The sequence below is a fragment of the Anser anser genome (genome assembly GCF_964211835.1).
Source record: "Anser anser genome assembly, chromosome: 2".
In the NCBI taxonomy this organism is placed as follows: Eukaryota; Metazoa; Chordata; class Aves; order Anseriformes; family Anatidae; genus Anser; species Anser anser.
In genome coordinates, this window is record NC_139721.1 from 88,556,838 (window position 1) to 88,572,292 (window position 15,455).

The 15,455-nt window shown below is 42.3% G+C and overlaps 2 protein-coding genes across 2 annotated transcripts in view; both read left to right on the top strand.

Annotated features, from left to right (window-relative positions):
* MYO10 (myosin X) overlaps nt 1-1,593 on the top strand; it is a 163,838-nt gene extending 162,245 nt beyond the window's left edge. The window contains 1 exon segment of the mRNA XM_083824329.1: nt 176-1,593. Within this exon segment, the coding sequence (XP_083680455.1) occupies nt 176-286 (111 nt within the window). The 3' untranslated portion in view covers nt 287-1,593.
* Nucleotides 1,594-13,653: 12,060 nt separating this feature from the next.
* The window catches only part of RETREG1 (reticulophagy regulator 1), a 65,345-nt gene continuing 63,543 nt past the window's right edge, over nt 13,654-15,455 (top strand). The window contains exon 1 of the mRNA XM_083824332.1: nt 13,654-13,998. Within this exon, the coding sequence (XP_083680458.1) occupies nt 13,766-13,998 (233 nt within the window). The 5' untranslated portion in view covers nt 13,654-13,765. The remainder of the gene's footprint in view (nt 13,999-15,455) is intronic.

Here is a 15,455-nt window from a genome sequence, read left to right on the forward strand (position 1 = left end):
CTGTAAAGCTAAAGGGAAGACATCATGAGATGGACAGAAGTCCTGAGTTTTTATTTAACAGCAAAAAACTTGTGCTGAAAGCTCAACAGTTTCTTTTACTGCTAGTGTATAAAGGAACTCATTCACATACTGTTACCTTACTAAGGACTTTCTGCTCTTTATTCTCTTTTGGCAGGTGGTTGACATTGCAAAGCTGATGAAAGCATACATCAGTATGATTGTGAAAAAACGCTACAGCACCTCTCGATCAGTGAGTAGTCATGGAAGCCAGGGCAGCTCCAGGTGAAAACAAAACCAGTTCTACTGCACTCTAAATAGAACATATCGCTGCTTGGCCTCAAAATGACCTGATGATACTGATCACATCTGTTGACAAGCTAACCAAGAACCAGAATTTCCAAGGAAAATATCTTCCAACCGTGTTGTAGAAAGACCAGAGGGTGGGGAGGGAAAAATCAGCTGAAATAGTCACATACTGGAACTGCTAGCTCACTCAAAACTTTCCAAAGCATTATTATCTTCAGTTGATGTAACAAATGCCTTTAAGACTGGATCCACTGCAATACAAGCAGTAATAAGTGCCTTACAACATTAAACCCAACTTGCATTGACCTAAAATTGATGATAAAAGTGGAGGGGAAACTTTTCGTCCTTTCAGAACACTGAAAACAAAGTTTTATTCATCCATTCTGCACTAACCTACTGGCCTGCACATATGTGGGAAGAGGGAGGGAAGAAGAGTAAGGTATATTTTTTTTGGAGAGCTGCTGGCAGCCTTCCTGACAGATGCCAACACTTTGCTTCTTCTTGCTTCTGTGGATGTGCACATTGCATATTTGAGCTGTCAGTAAATTTGACTAATTTTATTCTGTATTTCATAAGTCTTTCAAAGCAAAGGGAAAAAGTATGTGCAATGGTGTAAACAGTCTTTCTGTACATTTTAATAGTTCAGAGTTATAGTTGTTACAATTGTATGGTTACTTTATAAGCAGTTTTATTAACAAGTAAATTCCAAAATTTTCATACATTGATTTTACTATTGCAAATATGTATTACCCTATAAGTAACAGAAGTCTGCATTCTGTATCTGCTGTATTATAAAGAGAGATGTAGCTGAGAATATTTATAGACTGCTCTAATATGGAAATACAGTTATCAGTTCCCGTACTCCATAATGTCAGCATAAGTTTTTAATATTAAAAATTTTCTTTTAAAGACACCACTCTTATAATTGTGGCTGGACTCTCCAACCCAGACTGACTGGCAAAGGTCAGAGCCATTCAGAATTGACTGAATACAATGCAACTGCTTTAATATAGAGTTCTATATTTTACTTGGTTGCCTGATGAAGTTTCTTGACAGTACCCTGTAAATACATTGGGGAATATCAGCTAAAAGTAAGCTGATTTTTGACTTTATTTTTGTACAGAAATAACTGTAATATAAGGCAAAATTTTGATCAAAGGTATCTTTTAGTCCACAGAAAAAAAAAAGACAAAGTACTTACTGTTATTAAAAACCTCAGCCTTTAAGCAATTATGCCTACTTACTCAAAAAAATAAAAATGTCCAGCAATAAAGAAAATGTACATAATGTGTTTTGTTTCCACTTTATACTGAGTTGGATGTACAGAAACCCCTTAATTCTGCCAAGTCAGGAAAACAGGGCTGACTCCACATAATGGTTATGCTTGGAAAGGTGCATGTGCTTTGTGTTGTGATGGCGAAGTTTCCATCTCTGATCAAAACTACCCACTTAATCACATGATACGTGTCAGTTACACCAATACAACACCAGGGAAAGATTGCTGAGCAATTCCATTCTACAAGCAATATGCAAGTAAAACTTTTGCTGTTTGCTTAGCCTTGATGTAAAGTAGCTGGCTTTTAACTAGCCACCTACAGTACTTAGGGCAGCGAGCACTGCCCTCATAAGTGCACACAGCCTTTATATGCTACAGGGAAATGAGAAATCCCATGAGAAACCCTCAAATTTGCCTGAACTGGCAAATAATTTCAGTCACTCTGTCAGGGACACACTTGTAAATAATGATGTTACTAAATTTTTCCCCATATTTCATGCCCCCCATCCCATGACAAAGAGGAACTTACCTAAGGAAGAAAAGAAAATGAGAGAACTGTAACTCCAGTATGTGCCTGTATATGAATTGTTAGTCATATTATACTGTATATATTATCTGTACATACACAATATTGTATGTATTATGCACACACACAGTACTGGTGACTAACAATTCTGATTTTTCCCATATACAAGTTATTTAGAAAGAACTCAGCTGATTTTAGCAAGACATCCCTGGAATAACACAAAAAAACAAATTTCAGCCAGTGTTGCAAGAGGGTTTAGTTTTGTCCAAGTGCTGTGGCAGGGACTTCTCTGAGCATGTTCACAAACAACATCACAATTAATAGGTGGTTAAAAAAAATAAAGTGACAGTCTTGTTGAGGGTTATAGCCTTGAGAAGCCAAAGCCAGTTCTCCAGTCCCAATTCATTTACAGAATCACAGAATCGTCTAGGTTGGAAGAGACCTCCAAGATCACCTAGTCCAACCTCTGACCTAACACTAACAAGTCCTCCACTAAACTGTATCACTAAGTTCAACATCTAAACATCTCTTAAAGACCTCCAGGGATGGTGACTCATCCACTTCCCTGGGCAGTCCATTCCAATGCCTAACAACCCTTTCAGTAAAGAAGTTCTTCCTAACATCCAACCTAAACCTCCCCTGGTGCAACTTTAGCCCATTCCCCCTCGTCCTGTCACCAGGCAAGTGGGAGAATAGACCAACCCCCACCTCGCTACAGCCTCCTTTAAGGTACCTATAGAGAGTGATGAGGTCTCCCCTGAGCCTCCTCTTCTCCAGCCTGAACAATCCCAGCTCCCTCAGCCGCTCCTCGTAAGGCTTGTTCTCCAGACCCCTCACCAGCTTTGTTGCCCTTCTCTGGACTCGCTCGAGCACCTCCATGTCCTTCTTGTAGCGAGGGGCCCAAAACTGAACACAGTTCTCGAGGTGCGGCCTCACCAGAGCCGAGTACAGGGGGACAATCACCTCCTCAGACCTGCTGGCCACACTGCTTCTTATACAGGCCAGGATGCTGTTGGCCTTCTTGGCCACCTGAGCACACTGCTGGCTCATATTCAGCTGACTATCAACCAGTACTCCCAGGTCCTTCTCTACCAGGCAGCTTTCCAACCACTCATCTCCCAGCCTGTAGCTCTGCTTGGGGTTGTTGCGCCCCAGGTGCAGGACCCGGCACTTGGCCTTGTTGAACTTCATGCAGTTGACCTCAGCCCATCGGTCCAGCCTATCCAGATCCTCCTGCAGAGCCTTCCTACCCTCGAGCAGATGGACACACGCACCTAACTTGGTGTCATCTGCAAACTTACTGGGGGTGCACTCGATCCCCTCATCCAGATCATTGATAAAGATATTAAAGAGGACTGGCCCCAGCACTGAGCCCTGGGGGACTCCACTAGTGACCGGCCTCCAACTGGATTTGGCTCCATTCACCACAACTCTCTGGGCCCGGCTATCCAGCCAGTTTTTAACCCAACAAAGCGTACGCCAGTCCAAGCCATGAGCAGCCAGTTTCTTGAGGAGAATGCTGTGGGAAACGGTGTCAAAAGCCTTACTGAAGTCAAGGTAGATCACATCCACAGCCTTCCCCTCATCCATCAAGCGCGTCACTTGGTCATAGAAGGAGATCAGGTTCGTCAAGCAGGACCTACCTTTCATAAACCCATGCTGACTGGGCCTGATCACCTCGAAGCAATTTACTTCCTAATTGACCTGTGGATGTCATCAACCATTAGGAGGGGTAGTTACTCTTAGTCAATACACAGAAGAAGTAGTCACTACCTCTAAGAGCTTCTCTTCATGCTAGTTCCACCAATCTTCCACACAGATCTCAGTTACTGCTGTGGAGGCAAATAAAAAATTTTGTAATTGTTAATACTCGAAATAATGTATAGTTATAAAAAGTTATTTTTTTTATAAAAATCAATATCACATAATAAATAAGCCTAGGTTTGAAATGTCAATGTTCCTGAAATTATAAAATACTTAAACATGCATTTAGGCGATAACCCAGGCTTGGAAATTATTTTGGTTCAGTGAAGACATCCCAAAACCACAAGAAATTTCTTACTAAAGCAAGAAATTCTCTCCTGCTTATGATTTCTTCTGTTACAGTAGCAGTTGAGCTTATCTGCACAAAGAAGAGGAGCTTTTCTCATAAATCAGACTACATTTTTATTTTTGTATTGAAATAAAGTTTTTTTCCAACACAACAAACATTGCAGAAGCCTAGCACTACTTACAAGAGGTGAGCTGTACTTCTGGACAGGGTATAGGATTGCAGCTGCTCCACCATGTTGTCATAATGTTTGGTTCTAAAGAACTAAGCATGTGCTTCTGCCTTAAACCTTGGAGTTCAAAGTCAAGTCCAGTTAAACTTTGTCCTTTAGTGCATGCCATCAGAAAACTAAGACATACAACAAAAGAAAGCTATCTCAGCTGTTACAAGATCACTTAACTTTTTTAAAGAGGACTACTACTTGAGGAAAGAAGAAAGGAAAAGGGTATGGGCAGTTCTCCTCTGCCAAGCTGTATCCTCAGTTTTCCAGCTTCTGTTTCGGTAACTCAGTGGTGGAGCACAAGCAAGCACTGCATAAGGCTCCTCTTCTCTCCAGTAAGTTCTTGTATTTTCTGAGGCCTGACAGTACATTCCTGGTTGCTCCATGTTGAATGCATCAGACATCACAAACTACTGACTATTAACCAGCTAAAGGAGTCTAGGACAAACTAGGTTCCGTCCCTCTGGAGAGATGGGGAACTTTACTGTGTATTTTGTGGTCTTCAGGACTTGAAGCTATCCTGCTCTCCAGGAGAGGTATGAGCAGTTCCTGTTGTCTCCTGCCTGCCACTCCCCAGTGTACAGGCCAATGCTGCTGCCAGCACCCCACCAGCTGGTGGCCATGGAGCACCAGTGCTTCTTGCGGGCCAGCTCCAGGGTGCTCTGCTGCAGGTGACATCAAGAGCACTGCCACGAAGGGGCCAGTTACTGCGTGGCGGGACAGAGCCTGACAAAATCCCTTTGGGCAGAAACGGCGCTGTCCATGTCTGCCAACTGCCTGGTCACATACGGCCGCAGTGAGAAAAGGCAAATGACCCCACTGGAGAGATGGGCTGCCAGATCCCTTCCAGGGCAAAAGCTGCTCGGTCAAGCCTAGGAACACGCCCAGGTAATCGGCAGAGTAAGGCAGCAGCTGCAACGGAAATACAGTCGTACATCATCATATTAGCACACCCCTATCCTAACACCCTTAAAGCTGGCCATGTCCTCAGGCTTCAGTCTAACAAGCACTTTCCTTGAGCCTTATAACACAAATACATCCATCTGTAAGGGTGCCAGAATCCTTAATAAACTTAATTATAGAAGTTAGGCACAGGAAATTGCTTCACCCAAAAAGTGTTGCATCAGAAACCTAGGTTTCAATCCTTGTGTTTCTGAGACATACAGCTGTAACAACAGGTACATGCAGGTTCGCACCAGCACAAACGCCAAACGGGCTACAGAGCTGAAAGTCATCCTGGCATAAGCCCTGCGTTACAGCAACTTGGGTAGAACAGTGGGAATTCCTTGGGTGCAGACTAGTTCTCACAGCACATACACCCCAAATCATCATTTACAGCTCTGTGAAGCAAATATGGAAGAGTACCAAGCAAATATGACAGCACTGTCTTGACTATAACTAATCCTGTATGGTGTGCAGCCATAGAAACCCACTGCATTTCACTCCATCAGACAGGAATACAGGTACCAATGGTGCAGCTGGCACAACTACCTCAACACACACAGCTGCAAGGTGGGTGAGACTGCAGAGACAAGCATTTGCAGTATGTTGACGGGACTTCACCCACTTCTTTCAAACTACTGAGTTACTAATTCCAGTCAAACTCACGTTGCAAGCAAACACCTAATAAGAATCTTGATCTCCTGAACTACAGTTTTTAAACAAGCGCTGTCAAACATCTGATCTTCATAGAACTGCTCACACACATAGCTCATGTCTAAAAAGTCAGTTCATGAACAAAGTCAACATTACAATTAAATTCAACTAATTACTTTCCTCTCCCAGTGTCTAAGACATTGTATGGTTTTACCACGATACTAATATTTTTGCTTCAGTCACTCTCCTTACAAATAAAGCCAAGACACTAATGTACAAATTTGCTAATTCCCAGTGATTTTTATTCTGCCTTACTAATCACACTCCCCCTTTATTAGCTTACCTGTTTCATAAATTCTTAACAGTCAGAGAGGGTCCTGGCCTGCTTGGCCTGCTCTCAGGCAGAGTTGACCAAAGAGCGCAGTTAAACCTATAATGTCATTATTGACTCTCCCACATACATTCAAACAGCTAATGCTATATAAGAGGTTAATATAATTAGGTCCAGAATTAGAACCATGAAAATCAATTAAAGTTATTAATCTTCCACACCATGATTAATCAGACAAGAACTGCAACATATTTTAGTGTTGAACAACACCTATAAATTTTTGCATAAATATTTTATGAGAAGGCTGTACAGTACGATTTCTGAGCCAAAAACATTTGTCTTAACTGGTTTCTTAATGGGCTTTGACCATAGCTGCTGAGTCTGTGAACATGCATTTTCTTTCAGAAATTCCTTTGTCTCAGGTCCTATACAATTATATCAAAGATACTTCCTTTCTAACTTAAAGTTGATCAGTTTGTATTATCCAAGCAACCATCTAATGCCACATCAACAACTCAAAATGTTGAAATGTACACCGTTAACACTAGCTCAATTCTGTAAAACGCAGATTCAGAGAACACTGCATTTGAGAAAGGAACACTGACTATTGCTTTCACACGTATTAACCATGCAAAATGGAGTACCTCTTGCAGGGCTATCAGAGCATCCCGACCAACATCTCTATTATAGGAAAAACTAAAATTGAACAATAAGCATGATTCTTCCATATATTACTTCACTATTGGATTCTACTGTTAGAGCTTCAAGTTCACCAGCATTATGAAGCAGCATAACCTAGTGGCGAGAAAAAAAAACTACCAAATACTAACATTTGTGGATGAGAAGCGGCATCAACATTCATATCATAACATTGTCTTTTTTTTTTTTTTTCCATCTTGTACCATCTGGTAGTTTTAACTTACAAGGCCAATAGGTCACATGAATTCCAGCTGCCCAACAGAAACATTCCAGTGTAACATGAGTATTTTTGAAAAGTCTGAATTGGGAAACTTCTATTTTGCTTAGCATGCTATGCATATTAATGGGTTTCTTCCCATAAATATACATCTACGCAGACATGTTGTTAAAAGAACCAAGTTTTCACTTCATCCTATCAACTAACATTGTCTACTACAATCCAGCATAATTATGTATCCCCTAAGCAGTCTCATAACCTCAGACAACCAAGCATTTCATTTTAAGGCCACCTACAAGCTTTTGCAAGCACAGACTTTTCTTAAGATTTGTTTTAGAAATCAACCACAGCTTTGACTTGTAAATTACAAGTTCTCATGTTTTTTGTTATTTATATTGGGAAAGTACCTGGGAAATCTGTTCAAGATTGCACCCTGCTTATTACGCTTGGCACTGTGCAAACACACATTATGAGGCCAGTAAAGACTTCAATCTGTAAAGACTTCAATCAAACAGAAAAAACAAAAAACAGGTCAAGAAGACACAAGGAGGAAATACAATCTTCCCCCTCTCATGCAGCAGGACAACGGGAATACTGGAGTGAGGAGCTCTTCATTCCTAGCCAGTGCTCTCTTTTCCAGATTAGTGTAACTTTAAAAAGCTAGCAGAGGCAGCACAAACATTCTAAACACCATAATCCTGCTGATAACAATGTGTTAGGGTTTGTATTTTAATTATGTTCTCCCATAAATTGTCCTTTTTTTGATAAGGAAAGTTAATCACAAATTTATTAGATCATGTGAGAAGTAAAAATAAGGAGACAGTAAGAAAAAGCAACATACAGTCTTCATACAGTACCAAACAACTTTAGTGACTGAAGTTCTTCTTGTAGAATATAATTTGGGACAAGATATACTATGCTGCATTTGACACACAAAACTTAAAAATATTTTTACTTCACGAAGAAAAAAAAAAGCAAGAAGCAAAGCTGAGGGTTGAGAGAAACAGCAGAGGGCAGTCTCTAAAAGCATTTCTGGAAGGTGATTGATGTTCTCTCAGACTAGCAATTATGTCTCTGAATTTCCCTGCATTTCCTTTAGCTATTAGTTAGTTACAACAACCAAAATACACCTCTACTGAACCCCAAGACCCGGAATACTTAAGTGAATGCTGTGTATTTAAAACACTGGGCAGGGGATGAAGGTGGAGTAGGACAGTTAGTGCCTACCACTCTTAACAGATACACAAACTTCTAAGTAAAGTACTTTAAAAGGTGCAACACAGATGTTAACTGTATGGTACATTTTAACAAATTTTAACATTTTCTGCTTAACATTATGACATACTCAAGCCAAATAAAAGAAACAGTTTGGAATGTAGTTTCAACAATGCTCCACAACAGAGTAGAGACCTTTTGGAGGCTGAAAGGCTAAGACAGTGTGCATAAAAGGAGAAAAGCTCTTTGGCTGTTATTAATTGGGAAGTTATTCTACTCTTAATCCACAACTATAAAAGATATCAGAGGTTAGTAAACACTGAGAAAGTCCACAAAAGCATGCATGAAGCTTCAAGCAGAAACAGAATTAAAGAAAGGTGCATGCTATGTATATCATGTATGACACCAGGAGTTCAAGTGATTCAGGGAACTAAAGGCTTTCAATGTTAATTAGGGAATATTAAAATATAATTATTAAAATAAACAACATAACTAGTGGACACCTGGAGAAATATAATCTACTGGGGAGAGGCAGCACAGACTGTACAATAAAGCTCTGTATTGGAGTTCTTTGATGGCTTTAATGACCTGTGCATGAGGGAAAACTTTCATGTGGATTTCCAAAAGGCAAAACTCATCGCCTAAGGCTTTTAGGAAAGCTATGAAACCAAAAAAGAAGTGAAGTTCTGATGTGGAAGAATAGTTGGCTGTAAGATAGGGAACAGACAATAAGAGGAAATGGTCCACTCTCACCATAGAGAGGAGACCACCACTGAAGTTCTGCAGGGGTTCTGCAGAGGCAGGGGAGGTGGGGGGGAAAACCCAATCCCAGATCCAACTGCACAACAACAAGCTCTGAACTGATTGTTATCACTAAGGGACAAAATAGTGACAGTGTAGTAGTTCCTGGAAAATATTGACTCAGTATTTGGAACCAGTTTTAAAAAATAAAATCAGATGTTAGAAATTATTACCAAAGGCACATCAGCATACCATAGAGCAGTGCTACGAAACTATCTAAATCCGTGACCCTACAACACACCACTTTGAATGCAGTGATGATGTGACTAGAACTGCACAAGAAGGATATGCTAGAACTGAAAAATTTTCAGAAACGGGCAACAAGGATGATCACAGCCTTGGAACTGCTACTGCATGAAGAATGACTAAAACATGACTCTTCAGCCTCAAAACAGAGGCAAGTTAGGAAGTGGCATGGTGATGACTGGATACAGAGTCCATAATCGTGCACTAACTACGGGTCATTAACAGGACAAGGGAAGTGATTCTTCCCCTCTTTCTACCATGTGTGAGACCACATGTGGAACACTATGTTCAGTTTCAGGCTACCAAAACAAGACACGCTGACATCCTGTAAGGAGCCCAGAGGGCCCATAGAAGGTCAGCATGTGATGTAGAATGAGGGACTGAGAGAGCTGGGCTTGTTCACTCTGGAGGACAGAAGGTTAATGGGGATCTAGATGATGATCTTTAAGGTCTCTCCCAACCCAAACCATTCTATGGTTCTATGATCTACATGCTAAGCACGTAGTGTATGGTTATGGGACAGAGCAGTCCTCCTCCTCTTGGAGGATGCACAGCAAGTAAAGAAGAGGTAAAGAACAAAAATTGCAGCATGAAAAGTTTTGAATAGGAAATTCTTGTTTGTGAAGAAAATATTCTTCACAATGAAGGTGGCCAAACACTGGAACAGGCAGCCCAGAGCATGCTGTAGTATCTCCAGTCCTCAGAGACATTCAGAACTAATCTGGGCATGACAAGGAGTGACCTGACGCAACCGTTTAGTAAGAATGCAGACCAAATGTCTTCCAGACGTTCCTTCCAAACTAACTTATTCTGTGGTCCTGTGATGAAATAAAACAGACAGAAAACAAGTTTTCGTTTTTGTTTTTTGTTTCTAAAAAAGGGGTGTGGGGTGAATCTACACAGCAGGCAGCAGACCTGTGTAACTCCTTGATAAAGGACGCCGTTGTGTCTAAGAACATGAATTCAAGGAGCTACTCTAGGAGCATTTGGAAGAGAAACCCAGTAGGGAATTACTAAATAAGCAAGCCATACTGGGCTCAAGAAATTTTCTGACCAGAAAACAGTTGGGGGCTGGGAGAGAATTGAAGAGATAAACAAAGCATTATATATATACTTGCTCAGTTCTTCTGTAGTCTAGTTCTTCGGCTTTTATTGTCTCCACTTCTGAGAAGTGCCCAACCTAATAAATCTTAACTTAAACAAACTATTAAAAAGAAACAAACCAGAAAATATAGGACAGAGATTTTTGAGTCATTTTTAAGCTACCTTAAACAGTATTTTAGGTGCAGTTTCAGAAACTATGGAGATCTGTAGCTGATAATGAAAAACACACTGAAATTCGTATTCCACCCTCAGTCCTCCTTTTCCTGTTGCATGAAGGTTATTCTGAGAAGCAGAAAAGATCTTCAGACTTCTTAGTTACAACACTCAATATCTGCTTTAGTGTTGAAGATTTAACAGCTTAAAATCACATCTAGTAGATTTTTGTATTACCACACACACAAAAAAAACAAAAACAGGTAATATCAATGAAGTGCAGTATGAAGAAAAACAGAATCCACACCTTAATCCAAACAACAGAGAGAGATCTCTAGAGGCAAACATGAACTTTTTTTTTTGGTCAAATTGCATGCTTAATATACTTTCACTATTTAATACATGTTCTTTAATTAAATACATTTCTCTTCCTTTTGTCCTCAACCTAATTCAACTTTTCATTGGTTTTAAAATCATTAATATAATTGTATGTGACAAACCGTTGGAATTATTTGGTGGTCGTATTCAGCATTTTAGACTGGAAACAGCCTTCTGGCCCAGCCACCAGACCAGAAATACTCCTCAGTTGCACATAAAATCTTCTACCAGATGTGAGATTTGACAATATAGCGACACTTTGTACAATGAAGAGCCATTACTCAAGCAATTAAAAAGATGGTCATAAAAGCTTTGAATGTATCGGATTGGTTGAATGTGTGAATTCTAACAGTCCTAATAAAACCACGATTTTTTTTTATTCAGTTACTTTCTAATTGGTGAAAAATGAAGGAAAATTACTCCGTATATATTTTTTCCCCACAAAATAATCATTTTTAATACATCAGTTCCAAAAGCAGCTCCTCATAGGTCAGCATTCAGAGCAATCCATTGTCCTGCACAAAAGCAAATTTGGGAACCAACCTCCAAATTAAAAAAAAAAAAACTTGGTAAGTTTGTCTACTATTATTGAGTTATGCATTTTCCACTGAAGATACTTTCATTGTTGTTTCAATCATAACATTTTGAGCTGAAATACTGATGTTAACAACGTTACTCTATGCTGACATCAGAATTTTAAAATGTATTTCAGAAGCATTAGAATGCTTTGATAGCTGTAAACTCCTTTGACACAGCCGTTTAGGAAGCTTTCTCCACAGGCTTCATCAATCATTTACATTGCAGTCCCTGACACCAGAACTGCACTCTCTAATCTCATTCTGCACATTACAGCTCATACATGTAACTGTTCACGGGGTACTAGTCCTAGATTTTCCCAGCACAAACAGCACACAAACCTTTCAAACCCTGGCAGACAAAACATTAAATTACAGACAGATCAAAGGCTGGGAACATACATACTATTACATTTAACATTTAAACTTCCAATGGTCACGAATGAACAATCCATCTCTTCTCTCACACTGTTTATACCAGAGTGCTTTCAGTAAATTCAGTCATAAATCCAGCCCAATAACTATCTACAGTGAAAAAGAAAAGCTGTCACCTGCCAATACGTGAAGCATTTTTTCCATTAGCTAAATTACAAAAACTATTCTGGAAAAGCTTTCCACTAATTTCCATTCATATGCTTTATGGTATAGGTCAGAAAAGCAGAGGCCTGTAACACAGAACGGAAGCAAGTTTAATCGAAATCTGAAACAGTTCCCACACCCATAGTCTATGCTGCCCTCTGAAACAACCCCTCATCACCCCCCTTTTCTGGGGAGGGGGAGATTCTGCAGGTCCTGTGACAGTCTGAATCAAAGGGATTACACTATACAGAGCAAATGCAGAGGTACACGATCATACTCAAATGTTTCTGAAAAACATTTTTAAAAACATGAACTATTGGAAAGAGCGAATTACCTAAAATCTGCCATGGCTGTAATCCTTGGGGCCACAGGTTTGTCAAGCCACTACCAACATTTCACAAATTCAGTACAAACTAAGACCTAATGTTGGTTAAATCCAAATTCAAACATTTTAAGCAGAGTGTGCTTCCTGTGGCTAACCATCCCATGCTCACTTTAACAGTGTGTAAGAACACCTGACTGCCTTCCAACCTTATCTAATGGCTGTTTGGAGCTCGCTAGACTTAAATCCTGAATAGGACAGCCCACATGACCAAAATAACTCAATGCTGGCAAGGGAAAGCTAGCCACCACTGGCTGAGCTGAGGAAGGTTTAGCAGTGTTACGGGCAGCATTCACTAGAACACACAAAAAACCATCCTAAAATGGCCTGGAAAAAAAAATAATAAAAAAAGATAATTAGTTAATTACTAATTAGAGGCTCCTCTATTTGTGCTCCTTTCTCTATCTCTTCCTCTTTGCCATAGGACCCTATTTTTACTCCCATGGACTTGATAAAATTCCCTCTACTTCTGCTCCCCAAAACAGGCAATCGGCATCCGTAGGCAATCACTGCACATGCTCTAGAAAGGAGTCAGATGCTCAAGCGGTACCACAGAGCTCAGCAACTAAGTAGGAGCTCGCTCACATAGTGGACAGCTGCCCCTCTGCCAACCCAGGCAGTGCATCCTGTCATGACCAAGTTCTTTTCAGGACAAAGCTTCATCCACCAGCACAGGACTGAAGCAAACCAGCAAAGCACCTCTCCACCCTTGCTGCCACTCCTTCCCAGGACCTCGTTGCCCATCCCCGTGCTCTGGGTTACAGGGGAAGCCCGTCTGCCCCCTGGCCCTCCGTCAAACCCTCACAGACAGCCCCCACCCACTAACGGTCGTGTGTACCCCCCCGACGCTAACGGCCTCCCAACCAACCGTCCCTAACGGCGCCCCGCGCACGCACCGCCCCCTCCCCATCCCCATGCACCTGCCACGCGCACGCGCGCGCCTCGCTCCACCTGCTGCCACCTCCCGTGCCTGCGGTGACGTCACTGGCGGCCGTTGGCGGCGGTTGGCGGGGGGTAACGGCCGCGCCCCGGCCCCGCCTCCCTCCGTCCGTGCCTCCCCGCCGCCGGTGCCGTCCCGTGGCAGCCGCAGCCCGGCCGCTGCCGCCCAGCCATGGCGAGCGGGGAGCGCCGGCAGCCGGAGGCGGGCGGGGAGAGCGACGGCGGGCAGGAGCGGCCGGAGGCTCGGCGGCAGGCGGCGGCGGCTGCCGAGGTGCCGGGCGGGGCCGGGGCGGCGCTGCTGGGCGAGACGGGGCTGGCGCTGGGCTGCTGCATCGCGGCGGCCCTCAGCTGGGAGAGGCCCCTGCGCAGCCTGGGCGGCTTCATCTGCGCCAACCTGCTCTTCTGGTGCGTGAGGCGGCTGTGCTCGGGCGGTGGGGCCGCGCGTCGCTGCGTGGGCTCTTCCCCAGGGGCTGGCGGCCCGGCATGGGTGGTGGCCTCGTTCGGGGAGCCTTTGTGCAGTGCGGGCAGCAGGCGTCGGGTGATGTGCAAGGTCCCTTCCAGCCGTTCTGCGGTTCTGTGAACGTTACTGTAGGGCACCTGTTCTCTTTCTTGGCTAAACTTTTTTACTCAGGTTGCATTAGGGGTGGCTTCGTTGTTGTGTTTGCAACAAGTCTTCTGTTCATGCCTGTAGCAGACCACTTGCCTTTCATTGTGAAATTTCTTCAGAACTTTCCCCCGATCGTAGCTGCTGGCGATGCCTTCGATTTTCTCATCTAAAACGTTGCTGTGTGCCCACTTGTTCACATGGAGCAGTCTGTGTATCAGGACTCCATCTAATATTACAGTAGAGACTTTGAGACTGAATTGTGTTTCCTGTGGTTAAAACTGCCCAATTTCCTCTCAAATGAATGAGAGGCAAACAACCAAAGAGGTGGATTAATTGCAAACTCCACTTAGTTCTCTGTAACTCTAACAGCGTGATGTTTAAACACGCGATCCAAGTTATGGAAAGAGAACTTTCTGAAGCTTTGTGTTGCACATGAAAATCTCTCTGCAAATATTTTTGAAAACATTTTATCCTCTTTAATCCCGGGAGCAGCACACGTGATGTCTAATTTAAGTTGCCTTTTATTATCAGTCTTGCTGTTAAGTATCCGTGGTAAGTCTTTTCACTGGGAAAGTTACATGGTTCTGCTCTTCCAGTTTCAGAGTTCATCTGCTTTTTCAGCAGTGTGGAAGGGTCATAATGCTTTATGTTTCTTTGAGATTGTTCTTGATTTTACCAGAGCCAGTGTTTGACAGGATTCGTTCACTTCTGTATCTCAAGGAATAATAGCTACTGGGCAACCTGTTTGCCATTCTTTTGTGTGACTTTGATCATAAGCAAAGCGTATAATGCATGTAGCATATAACATGTACAGAAAATCTCCTGTGGTAGTCCCGCTGGCAGCTTGCTAAGTGACCAGTATTTGATGTTATTTTACCAAAATGTGTAGCTCACTCTACTTTTTTTACTGTCAAAATGAGTCAGAATGAAAAAAAAGTCAGCACAAGGACTGCTTTTGTTTTGCTGGCATTGTCGTTGCTCACCAGGAAGCTCTCTGTCCTGGTGCCACGGGATCTGAACGGTGGGAACAAATCAGGGAAGACTGCAGTAACGTTTTGGCTGGTAAAACTCTTTGGTTTGAGACCAAAGGACATCAGGAATGGTCCTGTTAGCAAACCTGTGAAATCAAACACTTAGAAAATGAGACACTAGCTTAAAGCTAGCCTCGCGTTTCCCTGCTTTGGTGTTGGCATCACGGATTTGCAGTGCAGTGTGGTTGCTGCTTCTGCGCTCCTCTCTGGAGATGCAGCTGGCC